At 35.1% G+C, this 21,080-nt stretch overlaps 1 protein-coding gene across 1 annotated transcript; it reads right to left on the bottom strand.

Annotated features, from left to right (window-relative positions):
* Positions 1–5,215: 5,215 nt before the first annotated feature.
* Positions 5,216–13,352, bottom strand: LOC130644457 (solute carrier family 46 member 3-like). Its single transcript, XM_057450077.1, has 7 exons — positions 13,284–13,352; positions 8,759–9,064; positions 8,216–8,528; positions 7,143–7,685; positions 6,559–6,642; positions 5,962–6,121; positions 5,216–5,885 (listed from the first exon to the last, which is right to left on the bottom strand). Exons 2-7 carry the CDS (start codon positions 8,984–8,986, stop codon positions 5,795–5,797), a joined length of 1,419 nt encoding a protein of 472 aa, XP_057306060.1. The 5' UTR covers positions 8,987–9,064; positions 13,284–13,352; the 3' UTR covers positions 5,216–5,794.
* Positions 13,353–21,080: the final 7,728 nt, after the last annotated feature.

Here is a 21,080-nt window from a genome sequence, read left to right as displayed (position 1 = left end):
TAACACCAGATAAAAACCAAGCTTTAGTGGCAAATATTTCTAGACCAACGAGAAAGCAATAAACTGGGGTGACGGGTGAGCTAGAGCTTAATATTTATTTATTTCATGTCAAAGGAACAAACATAACAATCTCCGTGTTACCCACTGCAAGGAGAGCGGATGGCGCCAACAAATCAAGAAAGTGCATAATGAAAAATACTTCAAGAACCTCATCTCCTATCTTGTCCGACAGTACGAAGCGAGAGTTGGAAATAGTCATATTACTGTGAAAAGTTTATCATTTCTTGAACATGATAGTTTAGTAGGCGACGTTTCGGGAGATACTTCTCCCATCATCGGGCGAAGTAAAATGATTTTGAGGATGTATCTATATAATTGCAGAGGATCGAAATTCATAAAAATTAACCAATCAGATCATTGATTCAGATTGTATAGGTGCCATAAGGATATGTAGTGAAGACTTATTGAATTTCCGCGCCCGAAGGCGTAGGAAATTCTTTAAAACCGTCGTTTTTTATTTCGGAGCATTTTTTGAGAAAAAATCGACCCTGGGATTTCACGTTGGTCCATTACAGATGTAAACTTCGTACCCAAGCTCCTTAACTACTGGGAAGTCTAGTATTGACGCTTCAGGCCAAAATTTGTATTTGTTTTCGACAAAATTTGGCACAGTTAACAAAAAAGTATGCTGAACATAATGGTGACATAATAATTTTGATTTTTGTCACCTAAATGTCATTTTAGGCCAAAATTGGTCCAAAAATTAGAACTACTTTATTTTCAACAAAATTTGGAACACTTAACAAATAAAGTATGCTGAACATGATGGTGACATCAAAATTTTGATTTCTTCTTACCTAAATGTCATTTCAGGCCAAAATTGGTCCAAAAATTAAAACTACTTTATTTTTAACAAAATTTGGCACAGTAAACAATTAAAGTATGCTGAACATGATGGTGACATGAAAATTTTGATTTCTTCTTACCTAAATGTCATTTTAGGCCAAAGTTGGTCCAAAAATTAAAACTACTTTATTTTTGACAAATTTTGGCACAATTAACAAAAAAAGTATGGTGAACATGATGGTGACATCAAAATTTTGGTTTTTTGCCACCTTAAATGTCATTTTAGGCCAAAATTGGTCCAAAAATTAAAACTACTTTATTTTTAACAAAATTTGGCACCGTAAACAATTAAAGTATGCTGAACATGATGGTGACATGAAAATTTTGATTTCTTCTTACCTAAATGTCATTTTAGGCCAAAGTTGGTCCAAAAATTAAAACTACTTTATTTTTGACAAATTTTGGCACAATTAACAAAAAAAGTATGGTGAACATGAGGGTGACATCAAAATTTTGGTTTTTTGCCACCTTAAATGTCATTTTAGGCCAAAGTTGGTCCAAAAATTAAAACTACTTTATCTTTGACAAATTTTGGCACAATTAACAAAAAAAGTATGCTGAACATAATGGTGACATAATAATTTTGATTTTTGTCACCTAAATGTCATTTTAGGCCAAAATTGGTCCAAAAATTAGAACTACTTTATTTTCAACAAAATTTGGAACACTTAACAAATAAAGTATGCTGAACATAATGGTGACATCAAAATTTGATTTTTGTCACCTAAATGCCATTTTAGGCCAAAATTAGTCCAAAAATTGAAATCACTTCATTTTCGGCTAAATCTGGCACAGTTAACAAATAAAGTATGCTGAAAATGATGATGGTACAAAAGTTTGATTTCTTCTTGCCTAAATGTCATTTCAGGCCAAAATTTATCCAAAAATTAAAACTGCTTTATTTTCGACAAAAATTGACACAGTTAATAAAAAAAGTATGCTGAAAATGATGGTCACATCAAAATTTTGATTTTTTGTCAACTAATGCCGTTTAAGACCATAAACGTTTCAATCGCAAGACTTTCAACCATGAATGATAGGCTGTATTTTTTGTTAGTAATTTCTTTTAAAATGTGAGTTTATTATGACACGTTTCGTTTTGTTTGCGTTTTTTGTAAGATATAATGTCACTGGTGTGCTTTATCTTCAGAGGTTCATGCACCAAACCCCTTCGAATGTTTGGCACAATAACACAACGAATTAGCAGGTTTTCATCAAATATTTTGGTAGCGCGCGGAAATTCTTAGAGCCCCCAGGGCTTCTTGTTGTATTATTTATACGGGTATATAAAAACAGATAGTGTTAGTGACAAGAATATATTATTACGATATTAATTTACATCTTTCTCTTCTTCAATGCTTGGTAAAATTTTAGAACTAACAGGCATAGTTGCTAACTGTAGTTCGTACCAATCAAAAATGATTTTCCGCAAATTCGAATTTAGCGTTATCCAATTGCAACGGGTTATTCATAGTGACAGTTCTTGTCGTGAAATCAGTAGCATAAGGGAATATAACTCTATTGTGGGCCAATTTTCTTTTCGGTTCTAATGCAACAGGATTACGGTAATCAGGATTCTCCACAAACAAATTAATAGTCATTTTAACTCTTAACTTTTAATTTAGATTAATAAAAGTAAATTGTGTGCCATGGCGGAGTGGATCACAAATATAACGAATATCTCTGATTGTTTTCTGACCAGCGAAGGGGCTTGAGGTGGGACGGAAGTTAAATGCTAATTGGCCATTTTGGTGGATCCTCTTGCGAATACAATGAGTTTTTTTCCAATGGTGTTCTAATAAACTTACTGAACATCTTTCGTTCAACGAAGCTTGGGGTATAGTTTTCATACATTCTGCCATATCTTGACTGATACGGCTTGCGGAGTCTTTTGTACTTGTTTTTGCCCGTAGCTACTTTAACGCTATCGAAATCGGGTCCGTATTCCAATATACGCAAATGAGGCTTTTGATAACTGTGTCATATTCTTGCAAATCACTGAAACCAAATCTGGCGTAGTGTTGTGCAACTTGTCCCGTCACCCATTCAGGATAACTTTCTTTCTCAAATCTTGTATTAGGAAACATGCCATCAATTTTTGTAAATGTAACATCTCTTCGTATATATGTTGGGGTACCTTGGCTCGCCGGTCATAATTTGTCATTACACTTTCCATCTGCACTTAACGGCCTTGTTCATGCATATGTTTATAAGCTCGCTCGTCAATTTCCATGTATTTCTTTACATCTTGACGTTTTTGATAATCTTGGAATATCTTGTCGGGCATTAGAGGTTGGAACAGTTTGTATTTTATGATACCTAATGAAAGCATAGCTGATAGAAATGATGACAACAAATACTAGTAAGGATAATTACCAACTTGAACAACACAAACTCCAAATATCGCACGCAATTAGGTTGTGACGGTAACATTCTTGTTCTAAGGCTTTGTAACTGCTATGTCCACGGCCCATTTTGAAATAAGGTCTATTGTCAGGTTGTCAACTTTTATGTCACCCGTAAACTTTCTCTAGAATATGATCAAAAAGCCGCACTCAAATGGAGACAGGTGGACTAGCTCAAAAACTTCTTTTAAAACTTAATGCAAAAGTTGACATCAAATATCGACATATCAGATAAACTTATTAATGGGAGATTGGAACTGTTCATCGTATAAAAACCGATGGATTAGGAAAAGTAACAAAAATATATTTGAGAATGGAAGACAAAAGTACAGGAGTTAAAGCTATGAGAACAGATCCATATGCTATGCAAGAAAATGTTATTCCAATAAGCAGGATAGAAAAGGAAATCAAATTTAATAAACAGAATCTAACTTCACCTACTAAGAAACGAATGCAATTACCACTAATGCTGTCATTGGCCTGTACTGTTCACAAGGTTCAAGGAAAAACGTTTGATAAAATTGTTGTTTGTTTTGATTTAACAAAGGAACGAGCCTTTCACTCAGGACAAATCTATGTTGCATTAAGTCGAGTCACAAGCTTAAAGGGTTTATACCTAACGGGAACATTTTCCAGATCAGCTATTAAATCAGACACACGAGCAACCAAGCAATACAATTTTATGCGAGAACATTCAAAATTGACATTAAAAGATACTGGCGTAATCAGTGAAAATTCTATAATAGTAACTTTGCTTAATACAAGATCCTACAACAAACATACAAATGATATTAAGTCTGATTGCGTTCTTATGGAAAGTGATTTATTATGCCTAACAAAAAATCAGATATCATTTAATTCACATTGCGACACAAAACTAGATTATTTTAGTTTAATTCCAAACAACAATGTGGATAGGTTTTCTAGTCTTTTAGTTGGTCATAATGAAACTATAAAATTGTTTGACATTGTGAAAATCCCAGGTGCAATATTTTTTAAAAATGACAAAGAAAACGTTTCAAAAGAATACTGTTAGTTTTTTACTTCTATATCGTAAAAATTCTCTTAATCGAGAGGCATTATACCTTATTGAACATTTTTTGGGAAACGAAATCGCTGAGATTTTAATGTAAATGCATTTAGTGACGAAAACTATTTTTTTGATTTTCTCACTGAATATAAACAAGTTGTAACCTCTCCAACTCATATATCCGGTTCACTTATTGACCACACCTATGTCCATGAGAATGTTCTCAACACCTTTGAAGTCGGTACACTCGTCAAAAATGTATATTTCAGAGTTACGAAATCTTCTAAAAGGGCTACCTCAAACCAATTTCGTCTTCAGAACGAAAAATATTTACGCTGGGTTTACTTTGTTTTCTTTTTTGTTTTTAAACTTGTTAAACTTTGGATGCAGATAATATGCATCGCGTTTTTGTTCTCTGAGAATAGTCTGGCATTAAATACTTATTATTCATGCTGATGGCGAAAATCTTTAAGCCATCGGGCTTCTTGTTTCTAATTTAAAAGCGAGACAAACTTTCGCGAGAGAAGAAAATCCTAATATTTCTTTGAGCTTACAAGAATAGATGTAGCCGATAGGTAAAACCTTCGCAATCGTGTATATCATCTCTTCCCACTGTATTTTTGTTGCGTTAATATTCTTTTCCAATTCAACGCTGATATAGCTTAGCTTCACTGATCTTTTCTCTCGCAGTCCTGTAAGAACTGATAAAAATACGGCGTAGCGCAAGGGTGGATGGTCATTTAACACTAAATAGAAAGATTACAGTAGCAAACACTACTATATACTAAATACAACTCTCAGGTCTTATGACAATGCAAATCTTTATTCTTATGACAAATCTTAGGGAAATTTACGCATACGAAAAAGGTACCAGTCATGTTGATTATCTTTAAGAGCATAAATTTTCTTTACATCATATTTACAATGAAATTACAGTAAAATTTTTATTATAGGAGTTTGAAAGTATAATTTAAACTAATGAGTTAAAAAGTCAGTAACCCCCCTATCGACACATACATGTCATGGACGTAGATTAAATGCTAAAAAAGTAAAAAAATTTCATAAGAATTTTTTCCGTTGAATTAGGCGAACAAAATAACCATCAAAATCTACTATAAATAGCCAAAAACTTAAAATGGTCTATTGATGGGAAAAATACAGAAGATATAAAGCGTTACTATGACGATTATAATTGTTGAAAGAGTACCCTTATATATATAAAAAAATGAGAAAAAAAAGAGTTAAAAGAAAACTAACTACAATATAAAATTACAAAAATACCATCTGTATATAAGGTAGCGACAAATAATAAACAGAAAAATAGTATCGAAGCAAGGACAACGACAACGACAACAACAACAACAACAACAACAACAACAACAACAACAACAACAACAAAAGGAAAAAACAGAAAATATGGATAGAAAGTTGAACAAGGATGTTTGGTAAGCATTCATGTTTCAAGCAAGGGTTTCTTCTCGTGATCATCCACATTGTTATTTTGCATGTCAACAATTCTCTGTGTATCCTTACATCGGACAAGTCTAAAATTGGGACAAAATAGTATTAACGGTAGTCTTAACAACTAGCAAACACACTAAAAAAATGACGGCAACTTACAATATTAAAAGAAGCGGAAAGACACATGTGAAACTTCCAATTATAAACGTTCCACCAGCTCGGTCATGCTCATTGAGAGCTTGATAAAACTTTTGATACAACAGATTTCCAAAAAAGGTAAACATCGTGCGGAAACAGTTTAGAAAGGCAAACAAAGATCCTGAAAAAAAACAACAACTGTTATTTATCTAATACACAGATACAAATCTTACACACACATTCGCAAAGGCAAAAGATGGTAGGCAAAAGATGGTATGCAATCTTTAAAAGACCTAGTAAAATCTAACGGTGTGAAAGTAGTAAAACTAGGGGGTGCCAAGGAAGAAAAATATGTTAACAAAGTAGAAACCTTGGAAATAGCCTACTCAATAATATGGAACACGTACTTGGCTCAAAGGGATAAACAGATATTAGCCATCTGGCAGTCGTAAGCTGGCGGAATTTATCAAAAAAAAAAAAAAAGAATTTGTCTACGGCTACTTAAAGAGGGAAATCCAAATAAATCTTATATTTGTTTGTTTGAACGAGAGCTTGTCCTCGACATGAAAATCGTTGTAACGTATGCATATTTTTATACACAAGCCATGTCACACTTACCCTGTTCTGTTTGCTTAACCATCCCCGATAGCGAACCACTCAAAATAGGATTAGAAACAAAACCGAAGATACACGCCAGTAAACCTAGAAGGTACAAATATCACAATATGAAGCAGAAGAAATCTTTTAAGGGTCATTCCATAATTAAGTAACACTCAAATTCGCCATTTTCACCGAGACACAATATATTTCAAAACACAATTCTCTGTTACATAACAAAAAATCTCTGCCCCCACCCCCGCTCTACCCTAAATAACAGAAATTATCATACCCCCAACCCCTCAGACGTTATGTTATTACTGATTGCCCAGTCATGAAATCACCAAACCGGAGGATAAACTTTATTAAACATGAATTTAATACCTGTACTAAATTTCAATCAGTAATGAACTTTTTTAGCGCAAAATTTAGTGCGAATAAGACAGGCCACTATTTCACATCGTGATTTTTTCTTACAGTTTATAAAAGCACAAACAATAGTCTGTTACGCGCAATGATATATTCGGAAAAATCTCAGACACCAAAATAAATTCCCACGATCCTACGACATGAAAAATTATAAATAACCATGTAAAAACCCTCACCTAAATAAGCCGTTAGCATAGTTTTCGAAAACGCTATCACCACTAAATATCCTGCAGACGATAGTATAGAAAGAACCAGGGTGGAGTTATCAGAAAATATTTTTCGTAATATTTTTACGCCTATGACGCAACCAATACCACTCACTGCAAAGAAGGTGCCACGATAGTAGCCAATATTCTGAGGTGACCAACAGAACGGTGTGTTTAGGAAATACAAAACCATCACCGGCAAGATTGATCCAGGAGCAGATAATACAAGAAGTAAATTAATAGCAGCATATGTTAGAAATTTCCACTTCTTCGGTCTTGAAGAGAACATAACACGACAGGCCTGGCACGGCATGGAGCAAGCCAGCATGCTTCCTTTTAGTCTTTTCTCAACAGGTAATGATTCTTTCAGCAGGAACATTGCACAGAGCGATGCAACTAACATAGCGGCAGATACGCTGATAAATGAAGCCTGGAAACCAAACTTCTGTAGGAAAACACCGCTTGAATAATTACTAAGTGTTATTCCAGCGAAAACCAACATATCCACAATAGCTAAAAAAGAAACAGAAATAACTAAACTACTCGTACACTACTGTCTTTTTCCACTGCCAGATTGAGTTTAGAGTCTTGTCTGGGAAATTAAAGCTTTAGATGCTCTATAGAATGATAGATAAATCTACTTAAGAGCTAAATTCCTGTACCTTAAATTTGTTTTTTCTACTTTTTAATCCTATTTCATCTTTTTTTCTTATTTATAAACTGATGTTTTAATCACATGGATATTCAATCCAATTTATAGGATTTATTACCGCTTAGGGTAACCAAAAAACTCTACACACTTTAATGAAGGGTAACAATTGGATCATATGAAAACCAACATTCTGGAAAATAAATGACACAAAGTTTTAATTTCATTTGAAGATACCTTACATTTTAGTAGGATATATTTCTATTCTCACACAACAATAAAAATATGTTGTGTAGGGTGTCTCTCTATTCCCACAGAACAATAAAAAACATGTTGTGCTCTGGAACATTTTCTACAGAAAACAAAACTTTGATACATACAACTTGATACATACCAATTCTTAGGGCTAGTAACTCCTTATCAACAATATCAGATAAATATGCCGCTACTGCCATAATTATTGTATTGTAATAACCACTTAAGCCAAATAACAAACTTGATAAATAAATAAAGTTAATGTTCAGTTTCAGGGTGACCATTAATACTAAAACAATGCTTCCAAAGAAGGTTCCAGTGATCCCATACACGATAACTGGTTTTCTTCCAAATCGGTCGACAACAGGGCCCAAAAATAGGCACAAAAAAGTGGCAGGTAAAGCTGTACAAAGTTGAGTTCTTGTGAGGAATGTAGCAACTTTAGATTGGACCTAGGAAACAAAGTGAAACTATATATCTTTTTATTGCGAGTTTTCAGATCACGACTGGACAACCGAATCATTTAATTAATAGTTTTCAAAGTTTATGAAAAAAACATAAGCCACAAAAATGTTTTAACTTTGTGAGTGTTCTGATTCAACTTTTTATGAGTCTTTGAATGAACTCACCCATTATAATACAAAACCAATAAAAATATTTAAGGTATATAAAAGTTACAAACCTTTTTTTGTAAAATTCTATTGGTGGAATTCATAGGTTTATTGGTTGGGCATTGGTTTAATGTTGACCCCTTATGGCTATAGTTAAATCCAACCTGCCTGCTGAAGTCTTCATATAGATATTGCTCTTGGATTGGAGAGACAAACATCACTGCAAACAAATACAGAATAATAATTGCCTCCGGAGAATTTTGTAGTCTGTTAATTAGAGATTTCTGTTGTCCTTCCATTATACAGCAAAATCTTTTACATTAACTTTACTTTGATAGTTTGCAGTTAATATTTAAACCATGGCGTAGATTATCTTCCTAAAAATGTTAAAATTATTATTATTTACATGCACAAAATGTATTAATTTGATAATACTTAACAAACATTACTAGACAACTTTTACAGCAAAATCAAACTTAAAATATATATATATATATATCAATTGTGATCTTGAAATATAATGTAGGAAAGGAAAATATTAAAAGATAAAATTATGATAGTATTAACTGATGGGCACTCGGACATCCCAATGTACTATGACATTCTAACATCATATGGCTTTAGATATTCATGTTAATACCTCTTAGCAACTATTAACTACAAAAAAGACAATGAGACTTCCATTTAAACACAACACATTGTTGCATTTCACTAAATTTTTATAGCATAATTAATTGCTTTGGGTTCCAGAATAATACCACAAATTGATAGAAACAATGTATTTCTATTGGAATGAGTATTTAACAACACGTTCAGTATGCACAGATTATTTATGGAAAATTTTTTGAGGAATGGGTAGGAATGAAGGTGCCTCCTTCGTGCTTTTTCATATGCTCAAAATGCATATCCTGAGCGTCAGGATATGCCCCAATATATAATGCGTATCCTGAGCGTCAGGATACGCATTATAGGCCTCTTCATGCCCTGAGCATCAGGTACATGATACAGATGAGATGCACTGAGCGTCAGATGCATCGACATGTCCTGAGCGTCAGGCACATGCTAATTATGGTGTTTTCTTCCTTGGTGTGTTAGAGAATAATGATGTTTTTATTCATACCCTGAGCGTCAGGTGTATGAGAGATGCCCTGAGCGTCAGGCGCATTGACATGTCCTGAGCGTCAGGCACATGCTAATTACTGGTGTTTTTATTGAGATGCCCTGAGCGTCAGGTGCATGATACAGATGAGATGCACTGAGTGTCAGATGCATCAACATGTCCTGAGCGTCAGGCACATGCTAATTATGGTGTTTTCTTCCGTGGTGTATTAGAGAATAATGATGTTTTTATTCATACCCTGAGCGTCAGGTGTATGAGAGATGCCCTAAGCGTCAGGCGCATCGACATGTCCTGAGCGTCAGGCACATGCTAATTACTGGTGTTTTTATTGAGATGCCCTGAGCGTCAGGTGCATCGACATGCCCTGAGCGTCAGGTGCATGTTTCCTATTTAAGTGCTGCTGATTGAGATGGCCTGAGCGTCAGGCGCACCCCAATGAGCGTCAGAAAATATGGTGAAGACATGTATACACGCCCTGAGCGTCAGGTACGTTTCAACAATCACTTGTATCAACAAATTACTTGCCTAAAAGGCTGTAAACTTTTAGGTACATCTGAAGAACTTGTGCAGTGTGGGGTGTTGGGTTTTTATATACAACCAGTAATAATCAAGACCTTGGTAGGGCCCAGTTCCTTTACAGGCAAGTGAGACTAGTGTCCCTGGCAACCTTTAAGATCAGGTCTATAGGTAGAAACCACCCCCACTTGCCAGGTTCTACCTGATATTTTCAATGACTAAGGTAAACCTAATATATACTAACCAAAATGCTAAAGAACTGTATTTCTGTCACCACAATTAACATGAGCGAAACTTGCAGTTTAGCTCCATTAAACCTAACATTTTGTGTAAAAGTATAACAGTTATGCATTACAACATCATCAATTTATATGTCAATTGCAGCTTAGACCCAAATTTGGTTGTTATTTTAAGTTATTAGTTAATGGGGCCTTTGTGCTTAAACATAGGGGGTAAAATATAAAATAGAAAAAAATAAATTCCATCTTGTTGTTGTAATATTTTTTCAGTTACACTTAAAAACATCCCATGCCAACAACAAAACAAACATGTTACAGCCATCAACCTAAATCAGAACTAAACAACAATAGCAGGTTATAGGCCATATTTGGACTGCACAGAATCCATTATGTGGTAAAATTTGCACTGTGAATGGTGAATCAGTAACACATTCCAGCTAACAAAGTAAGCACATAAAAATTTCCAAGCAATGAAACATCTTTCACGATGCATTGAAAAAAATGAATGCAAAATTAAATATATATTTGCTCAAATTGGGAGCAAATAATGCAACAATTTGATCTCACGACAAAAATATGCAGCTAGTAAAGAAACTCTTGCTGAAATTGGTGATATTTGCACCTAAAAAGGGAAATACAAATGAGAAGAAACATTTTCAGTCAATAAGGATTTTTCCCTGAGCAAGTAACTCCAGCCTGCTTGGTGTAAATCAACTGATCATGTAAGTGTGCAGCAGATCAGGTAAGACTTATCTGAATAGGGTGAGTATATGTTTTTTTTGCTTAAAATTGAATTCAAAAGGGCAACCCACTGACCAAAGGTGCAATATAATTTTAGTTTGCATAAAATCATTGGCGCCGTTTTACCAATTAAAATAATTTATTGTGCAGTTTCGAAGCTATTGATGACTATTTGACTTAGATTGACAACATGGTGCATATTTTTGTTTATAATAGTGTATATGTACAGAGTCTGGGGCCTCTGTTTTGTGTTCTAGACATTTAGTTCAATTTCACTTGGTTAAGTAAAAGTGTTTTCCCTCAAATCATCGTTGTATTCGCATAACACATTGGCAACTTATGGCCCAAAACTCGTGTGGCACTAATTGTCGTTTTAAATAATGGATTTCAGCCATCCATGCCGCAGGGAAAAAAATATGGCGGACGAAAACGTGGTAGTGTTTGACGAAAATGTTAACGTTGTTAAAACAGGAAGTGAATCAAAAAGAAAAGTTACAAAACAAACAAAATAATTATTACCACATCCATCTTAACAAAAAAATTTTTTTTTTGCGTTTTGTGAAAGAGTATCTTCATTAAATTTTTGCGTATTTTACTATCGACACTTAACCTAATTAGGTTATATATTTCATTTTACCATAATTCTTACCTGCGCGAACATATCGAGGCACGAGAGACAATTTTGGAATCATGGTCGCGTAGACTATCCATACACTCAATCATAGTGCCATGTTTTCCCTGCATGCGCAGAAATTGAGATAACTTGTCTGCTTGGTTTGTTTACATTTTTACCTTCATTTCTGCGCACACAACAGGCATTACGTAATCACTTAAATGTGCGCGCAAGTAAACATCGGGACTGTGATTCCATGTATATATTCTGAACATTGGGACTATGATTCCATGTATTCTGAACAAAGATTTTTTTGTGATTTTTGGTAGTAACTCAATTTTTTGTCAGACTTGCAACATAAGAAGTGCAGTAGTATTGGTGGAAGGTTAAGAGCTGACATCCAGTTTGTATGCAAGCGTTGCAAAGGTGAGATTATTGAGAATGAAGTATTTCCAGCTTCAATGATGTACAACAGTGGCTCGTTAGAGATAGTTGAGAACTTCTGTTGCTTAGGTGATATGTTGGGCAGTGAAGGTGTTGGAAGAATTCCTCTGTTGACTAGCAGAGTCTTGCCAATTGAATTAAAAGGTAGGTTGTATGAGGCCTGTGTAAGAAGTGCTATGTTGTATGGTAGTGAGACATGGGCAGCGAAGCAGGAAGATCTTGACCGTTTAGAAAGAAATGATATGAGAATGGTTAGGTGGATGTGTAACGCCAGTCTGAAAGACAGAAAGAGTTCAGATGAGCTAAGAAGCAGGCTAAGTATCCATAGAATTAAAGATGTTATCCAGATATATAAGGAGATTGAATTGGCTGGGGCATTTGGAAAGAATGGAAGGGGATAATTGGGTAGAGAAAGTGTAGAGACTTGATAGTTCCTGGGGTAAAGCCCAGAGGCAGACCGAGAAAGACTTGGCAGGGGGTTATAAGGACAGACTTGATACAGAGGAAGTTGAGTTTAGATCTAACACTGTCTAGAACAGATTGCAAGAGGGTCATTAATATAACCTGTCCAACCCATGCTAGCATGGAAAACGAACGTTAAGCCGAGAATGATGAATGATGATGGTATGTGTGAATGTGTGAAAAGTCATTAAATATTGTAATGTCTTAACTAGATTACATATGGCCTAACTAGTTTACAATGTGTCACCTAATTAGGTGGTATGCCCTAATTAGCCTACCGTGCCTAATTAAGTGTTTACCCTGACTGACGCGTAGGACGTGGCAAGGAATTTTTGCCAACATTAAAATTAGAAGACATGCTAGCTATTGTATAGATAAAATCATAAATGATCATAAATCATAAACGATCATAAATCATAAATGATTAATCAAACCTTGAACTTGTTAATAATTGTACGTACTGTGCATGTTAACAGTAAAATAGCAAAAGAAGTAGAAGAAAGAACCCACAACTTTCGATTTCAGGCAGCAGAGAGCTACGAGCACGTGACATAAACAATCCTATTGCGGGAAAGTAAAGGGGGATTTTCACGAAGCGAATTGAACGGCGATTTCGACGGCGAATTCGATAGCGAATTCCCTTTTAATTTTCACGACAAAATAAATTAGGCGATAAATTCATTGTTTACATTAGTTAACCGCGTTCTAATTGGTCAAAAACTAGCAGCGAAACCTTTAGCCGCGAAAAAGTAGGAACTTCTTCTACTTTTCAGCGAAGCGACTATTTCGATTTAATATCAAAACAAACAAAACTGCGCATGGTCAGATACAATTCGCCGTCGAATTCGCCGTTCAATTCGCTTTGTGAAAGTCCCCCTTAATACCACTTGCCGTCAAACTCGAAACAATCCGGAACACTTAAGTAAATCCGCAAGCCAGACCTCCGGAATAATGTAAAATGCACATAGTGGCGCGACAACTACGCTACAGGGGCGGCGCCACTAAGGGGGCTGAGGGTGTGTGGCTTCGGCCCCACTTATTTGCTAAGTAAGAAATTTTTATTTTCTACCAAAAAGTGTCTCTATCACTGCATGAAAATTGATGTTACCCAACCAGAGAACCTGCAGGCTAGCCCCCCCCCCCCACTTTGGAAATTGTGACGCCGCCCCTGCGCTACCTTATATCGAGGAAGATTTCGTCTCAGAAACGTGGCTACAGTCGACGCTCGTTATCTTGACCTTCCACAGGACTGGTGAAAAAGGTGGAGATACGAAATTTCGAGATAGTGGATAGTCCAGATAAGGAGCGTCGATCGTGAAAAAGGTCGAGATAAGGAAAATTTGTCAATATCATGAAAGCATTAGAGAATATTATTTAAATTTTTAACCCTGGTCAGGGATGGACTATTATTAATCAGAAGAATCAATTATTACTATTCCCATACTATATGTATTTAATCATTTTAAAAAATTCAAAATGCTACTTTGCGTTTTAGGTGATATTCTGCCCTTACAAAGGATTTCAAACCCTGTAATAAAGAGCGCATGTCGTTGTCGTTGCCGTTACCGGTAAAAAGGGATAAAATTCTTTGTTTCTAGGGAAGCATCAACTTCGATTTTCAATGGGTTTTCGATGGGTTCATCATATACTTCAATTTCGTAATCATCATTCTTTCCCTCTTTGACGTCTACGTTTATACCGAGTTTATACCGGGTTTTACCGGGTTATCTGTTTGTGTGCCAAGTAACAAGCTGGGATCCTCTACTTGTAACTCGGCTAGGCTCAATAGAAATTTTCCTTGATTCAGACGTTTGAATCATGAGCTTTACCATACAACGGCGGTACAGCTTTTAGACACTTAATGATTCCTTGGTCCATAGGTTGGGAAACTGACGTTGTATTGGGTGCTACGTTTGTGAGATTATCAATTGATGGGCGGGGTTAATTACCAAGGCGATTTTTCGATTTTCTCTTTGGGATTCCCGATCGATCTCTCGAACCCATTCTTCAAACAAGAAGCTATCCGTTCAGCTTTTCTGTTTGAACCTATATCTGCGAGGAAGAGAACTTACGTTTTTAAAACATCGAGGGATTTACCAATAACAAGTATTGCTCTTACGCTTTATCCCAGACATGATGTGTAAACGAAGAGAAAATTGTAAACATTTGAAATCTTGATTTGAAGAAAGTTTGAGAATTTCGAATGTTCCCTGATCGAATTTGTTTGTATAATGAAATTCGAAAAACTACAGAAAAGGTCGAGATAACGTAATAGAATGTATATAAAAGGGACCGTAAAAATAGGTCGAGATAAGGAAAGTTCGAGATAACGGGTAGTTGAGATATTGGACGTTTTTTAGCATACGGGAGGTTGAAATGCCGAAGGGATTGATGAAAATTGGTCGAGATGCGAAAAGATTGAGATAACGGGAAGTCGAGATAACGAGGCCGACTGTAGTACCATTAAATGATATAAATGATAACGTACGACGAGTTAGTCAGAATTGGTCAGCTTTATTACCAAAAAGTGTAAAAGCAAGTGTGTGTGACCAAAATAACTAGGATTATGCTTAAATAGATTTGATAAACCTGGTTATCTCATCGTCGCTTTTAGGCGATGATGATTAGATAATCAGAACGCTGCTACTAAAAACCAGGATTTTGTATATACATGTTTTGGTATGATTCGCCATGAATATTGATGGGTTAAGAGAGAACAACGAAAAGATAAATAAAAAAACATCTGCAGGAGATCAAAAGTTGCAACAAAGAATGTCACACAACATTCAATCACTTAAATAGAAAGAAAATGCGATTCTAGAGATCCTTCAAGGAGCAATAAAAGCTGTGGTGAAGATGGCAACGGAAGGTGTTGAAGACTGTGAGTCTTCACCAGCTCCACGAAAATTGTTGAAGACTGCGAGTCTTTAACAGCTTCTGTAGCCATCTTCACCAAAAGGGGAAACAAGGAAAAGATTCAGAATTGAAGAACTACTGGAGAAGGTGAAAGATGAACATAATGTTTTGGCAAGAGAAAACGATGAATTGAAAAGCTGTGTCTTCAATATGGCATACAAAATGAGAGAGCTGGAAGTAATTGGTGCTTACAAAATATTTCTCTTAAGATTCTCAATGGCATCCTGCCATTGAAAATCTCAAGAGAAATATTTCTGAGCAAGATGAACGGTATACGTAATGTACAGGGCAAGCAAAAGGCTTTACTGCCCTGTTTCGTAACAAGTTTTATGTTATTTCAAAGGTATTGCGTAGCAATTTTATTATTATTAAGATTTCTAAAAAGAAACTGAAAGTGTGGCTGCGATTAAAGAAGTTGAAGAACTTCTTCAATTGCATGCTGCAAAAATACAAATTTCTTAATTCTTCCCTTATCCTACCCTATTCTATTTTCTGAATTTCATTTCCAGATCATTTTTAACCCGACTTTGTTTCTGTATTTTTTTCTCCCGAATTTTTTTTTCTGTTTCCTGTTTTATTTTTTTTTCGTTAGCCACTTTTAATGGTCCTGTTATGATCAGGCACAAATAACCAGCACAATAAATACTTTAACCAAGTATTTTAGACGGATGAGTTTTATTTCTCAGTGTGATCACGTTTAAGCTTTTGCGAATAGGCGGCCACAGAAGATTGAGTTATCTAGCTAAATTGAATACCATATTCATGATTAAATAGAATACTTGTCCTGATAAAGTAGCCCTTTTATTTATTTTTATTATTTTAATCTCTTTTAAAATTCTCTTTGGTTTTTGTGAGGTTTTATCGGCCACTTTTGTTTACAGATAAAAACTAGGTTTAATATGAAGGCATCTGTAAGATGTCGTCGTGGAACGGCGGCAAATACCCGACAATGTCGTATTGTGTTTTTGATATTTTCAATCTTTATTTCTCAGCGTATTAATAGATTTTTTAGGTCTTTTTGTGATAAAGGCAGGGTGGGGTAAACGCCTATTATTTTTTGTAAATTATTTTTTGATCCAATAATACATTTTATTACGAGTTTTATGGACTTTTCCGACAGTTAGAGTTTGAGTCTCATTGTTTCACAAAATTTCACAGACTTTCAGAGCTTAAATATTATATACTAATGCTCTGACCTATCATAAAGCGGCAGTGACAATCCCGTTTTCAGTCCTTTTAAACTTTTGCAAAACATAAAAAAATACGCAAAAAATACTGAACTTTGACCTTGCGTTTACCATTTTAAGGTATCCAGATTCTGCTCGGAACAAGTGATAAAAAGAAATACTATTCTGGTTATCATTTTTGAAGCATCATCGTGATTCGTCATTTTAACCTCCTTAAAAATCGTCTGAAAGTCGGCATAGTCACGCATGTTTATCGGTGCATTAAATGGTTCCTCAAAATAATTTCATAAAAAACAATTTTGGAATAGGAATGGCTGAAAACTAAAAATTAATAAACCAGGTAAGTAGTAAAACTTGAAGACTTAAGCTAGTTTAATAAGCCTTAATTTGTATAAGTTTGTAGCTAAGTAAGTCATCCAGGTACTGCTTAGATGTGTCACTCCTTACAGTTTTCTTGCATTGTATCGATATTCTGTTTTCTTCTTATTTGAGTTACTATTTACGATCATTTTTTGTTTGGGTATCATGCATTGCTGTTGTTTTGTTGCATCGTAGCTAACCATATTTCTTGATAGTCTTAAAGAAGATGAGAATTGCTGTTTAATCTCTTTAATATGCCTATTATGTAGACTTTGTCGGGAGATTCTTCTGGCGAAAAGTTGAGTATAGGCTATTATCGTATTTTATTTATTTTTCAAACAGTGGAAACACATTGTCTACCAAATCATATTTAAATCATACAGAGAAGACTTTCTACCTACCTTTGTTTTCCATTTTTTCCGTGAAAGTCATGAAACCACAAATCGTAGATTTAGAAGCTTTATGTTTCCAAGCAGTTAGTTAGTCCATCTTGTAGCACTCGCCTGTTTACCATATTTCGATCCTTGATTGCTATTTGGGTATATCTATTTTGTATATCCATAGCACAAAGTGGCAATCGGTTACCATTATAAACAACAGACGGCTATGATTATGGAAAAGCTGTATAACGCGTCGTTGAACGTCAGACTTAAAATAGAGATAAGCCATGCAACTTTTCAGGATGAAACATTAACACAGGCATAGTTACGCTACAAGTCGGTTCAAATGAAAACACAGGGTACAGCCTATCGTAACACCGTCTCAGTAAAACAGTCCACTTTCATTTTTTATGTGGCTGTAATCTGACGCTTGTCATCGACACTTTCGATGGGAACTATTGTTATTCCTTTCAAGCAAAATTGAAAGTGATGAGACGGATATTGACTACCTGTGCGGAAAAATGACGAAATGTTTTACAAGTGATGACAATTTTCCCCTGCGTAAATCTTGCCTGACGAATTATTTCCGCAACGAAATTTTTCTCGATGTTTTGATAAATTTTTGTGATCTCAAAAAGTGTGTCTCCCAATGCTGTCGCTGTTATTTTTTATGTTTTGCTTTACATGAGTATGCGAGGAATACAAGGTTAATTACACGATTAGTGAAACAACTTACCGTATTTTTGGCGACGTGTAGTTCCGCTAATTTTATATATCATACTTATTTCGACATCACCAGAAAAGTATTCTTCTTTTCGTGAAGCAGTGACCTTTCGCTATACAGAATAATCTCCAATTAGTGGCCACCATCGATGTATGACCAAAGTATCTGCTAATTGGAAGTATCCGCCTTTTGGAAAGTTTAACATTTTAAGCCGCAAATTAGAAAATAAAGCCGACTTTTGCATCACAAAAAGAAAGGAAAAATAACAAATGTTAATATTTCACATAATATTTTAGTAATTTGGTTAATGTTTTTAAAGGTTCCAAACGCTGCTATTGCAGCTAAAGTCATTGGAGAGCAATTGAATCGTGGAGGTGGCTATAGTGTAGAGTTTCTTGTTATTTATTGCTTTCATGGCCAAGCTGATAAAGAGGTTGATGAAAAAGAAAATTGACGAGATTAAAAGCAAGTGGACACAAAAGTTGTAATATGTTTGAAATAAATGTTAGAAAAGCTATTAATTTTTGTCTATTTGCCTTTGCTCGTTTTTGATTTTTTTTGACTGTCCGCTAATTGAAGAGAAAAAAAGCCATATTTGTTCTTTCGTGCAAAAATATTATCCAATTAAAGTGTCCACTAATTAGGTAGCCGCTTTTTACAAAGTTTTTATGAGATTTTGACTAGAAAATGGCTGGCGTATGACCAAAGTGTCCGCCAAACAGAGGTGTCCGCCTTTTAAAGTGTGCGTTAATTGGAGAGAATACTGTAGAAACAGGCCAACAAACTATTTTATTGTAATGTATAAATATACATTTTTATTTAACTATAATGTTAAATCATTTCATAAAAAATGAATAACTGTTATTGTTATGCTCTTTTAATTAATGGTGTTATTATAATATAGAAATTTCATAAATACAACTATACATCGGTATAAAAAGGAAATTTTCTATAAACACCTTTTTTCCTAAATCTTAGGTTTAAATTTGGAAATTTAGTTTTTCGCTTTTTAAGTTCATTCTCTAAAACCTGTGAATATCTTTTATCTTCTGTTGTGAAGATAAACTTTGCCAGTACAACAAGTCCAATTTCACGATGCCGTTTACCAGTTGTTTTTGCTTTATTTTATTCCCTGAATCTTGAAATGATAGCGTAAACTTGAAATCTCAATTGGTATGTGTCCCACTAGGATATTGTTTTTGTAAAAAACCAACCGCATGTTTGTCATATCCTTTTGCTTCTTTTCTTTCATCCACAGCAGCGTCAAGAATTTCTCCTATCACAGCATCCAATACTTCCTTGTAAACATGGTGACCACGAATGATACATGAAACTTCAGTCTTATAACAAACTATAAACTTTTCCCATGGCATAACTCGGGACATGATTCGCTTATAGTTCTCTGCACTTTTCTGTGTTAACGAAAACAAACAAGTGTCAAATTTATTTTCAAATAAAAAAGCTTTGAATTTTTGTGCAGCAAATGTGCAAAAGTCATTTCTGTGAATAGGTTTCGTAAAACTATTGTGTTGAAAAAGTTACTTGTTGATAAAAAAAAGCAGTGAGCAGTGTATTGCGTATTTTGAAAATTTTCTTATCGAGATGGCTGAAAAAGCAAGTGATTTAGCATCCTCAAGAGGAAAAAACGGCGTTCTTATACTATGGATTTCAAAAGACAGGTCTGTGAGTATCCTGAAACAAACAGCAATCGAGCTGCTGCATCCCGTTTCAATGTTGAACCAAAGCGTGTGAGAGAATGGAAAAACGATATTGAGCAAATTAACTCAACAAAATCAAACAGGCAATGTCTTGAAGATGGAGGGAGAAAATGCATAGATGAAGAACTGGAAGATAATTTAGTACATTGGGTGTATGATCAAAGTGAGTCGCAAAATTATAATGTGGAAGGCTAAAAGCATCTTCGATGAAAAAAAAAACGATGACCCTGCTATCCAAGATTCTTTCGTTGCAAGCCGTGGATGGTGTGAGAAAGTTTTGCGAAAGCATGGATTCTTTCTACGCAGAAAAACGACGACAGCTCAGAAAGAATGATCGCATTGTATCATATGTTTTGCATATACGTCGACTTCAAAAGCAGTACAATTTTCCCGATTCTGCTATAATTGCTATGGATGAAACTCCTGTCTGAAATGACATGGTTTCAAATACAACAGTTGAAAAAACAGGATCGAAGGAGGTTCCTATGAAATCAACTGGACATGACAAGGTCCGTGTGTCTGTATGTCTGGCAGCTAAAGCAGATGGAAGCCGATGCAAAGCTTTCATTGTATTTAAAAGAGCTAAACGGGAAAGCAAAGCCCTCCATGAAGAATTCAAACGAAAATGTTCGGTCACAAGTTCAGCCAACGGTTGGGTGAATGAACAATTGAAATTGCGCTGGTACCAGGAATTTTTAGGTCAATTTTCGTTCCAAAAACGACTCCCATCTTGGGATTCTTTTGAAGCTCACTTAACGGGTGGGGTTAGGAGAGCATTGACAAATGGCAAAAGCGAAACTGTCATTGTTTCAGGTGGATGTACCAAGTATATTCAAGCCCCCGATGTTTCCTGAAATAAGCCATTTAAAGGGAAAATACAATAATGTTATGACAATTGGCTTGCAAATGGAAAGCATGCTTATACCGAAGCTGGAAACATGAAACCTGTCCCTAGAAGATTGATTGTGGGATG

Source organism: Hydractinia symbiolongicarpus, chromosome 5 (assembly GCF_029227915.1).
Source record: "Hydractinia symbiolongicarpus strain clone_291-10 chromosome 5, HSymV2.1, whole genome shotgun sequence".
Taxonomy (NCBI): domain Eukaryota; kingdom Metazoa; phylum Cnidaria; class Hydrozoa; order Anthoathecata; family Hydractiniidae; genus Hydractinia; species Hydractinia symbiolongicarpus.
Note: the sequence above shows the minus strand (reverse complement) of the source record. Positions and strands in the feature narration are given on the sequence as shown.

What these genes read in the sequence shown, in the direction of transcription:
- LOC130644457 (XM_057450077.1), bottom strand. Translation starts at nt 8,986, where the DNA reads ATGGAAGGACAACAGAAATCTCTAATTAACAGACTACAAAATTCTCCG. An exon ending in TATGCTAACGGCTTATTTAG is followed by an intron (nt 6,643 to 7,142) that starts GTGAGGGTTTTT and finishes TGTACCTTCTAG; the next exon opens with GTTTACTGGCGTGTATCTTC. An exon ending in TTTCCGCTTCTTTTAATATT is followed by an intron (nt 5,886 to 5,961) that starts GTAAGTTGCCGT and finishes TCCCAATTTTAG; the next exon opens with ACTTGTCCGATGTAAGGATA.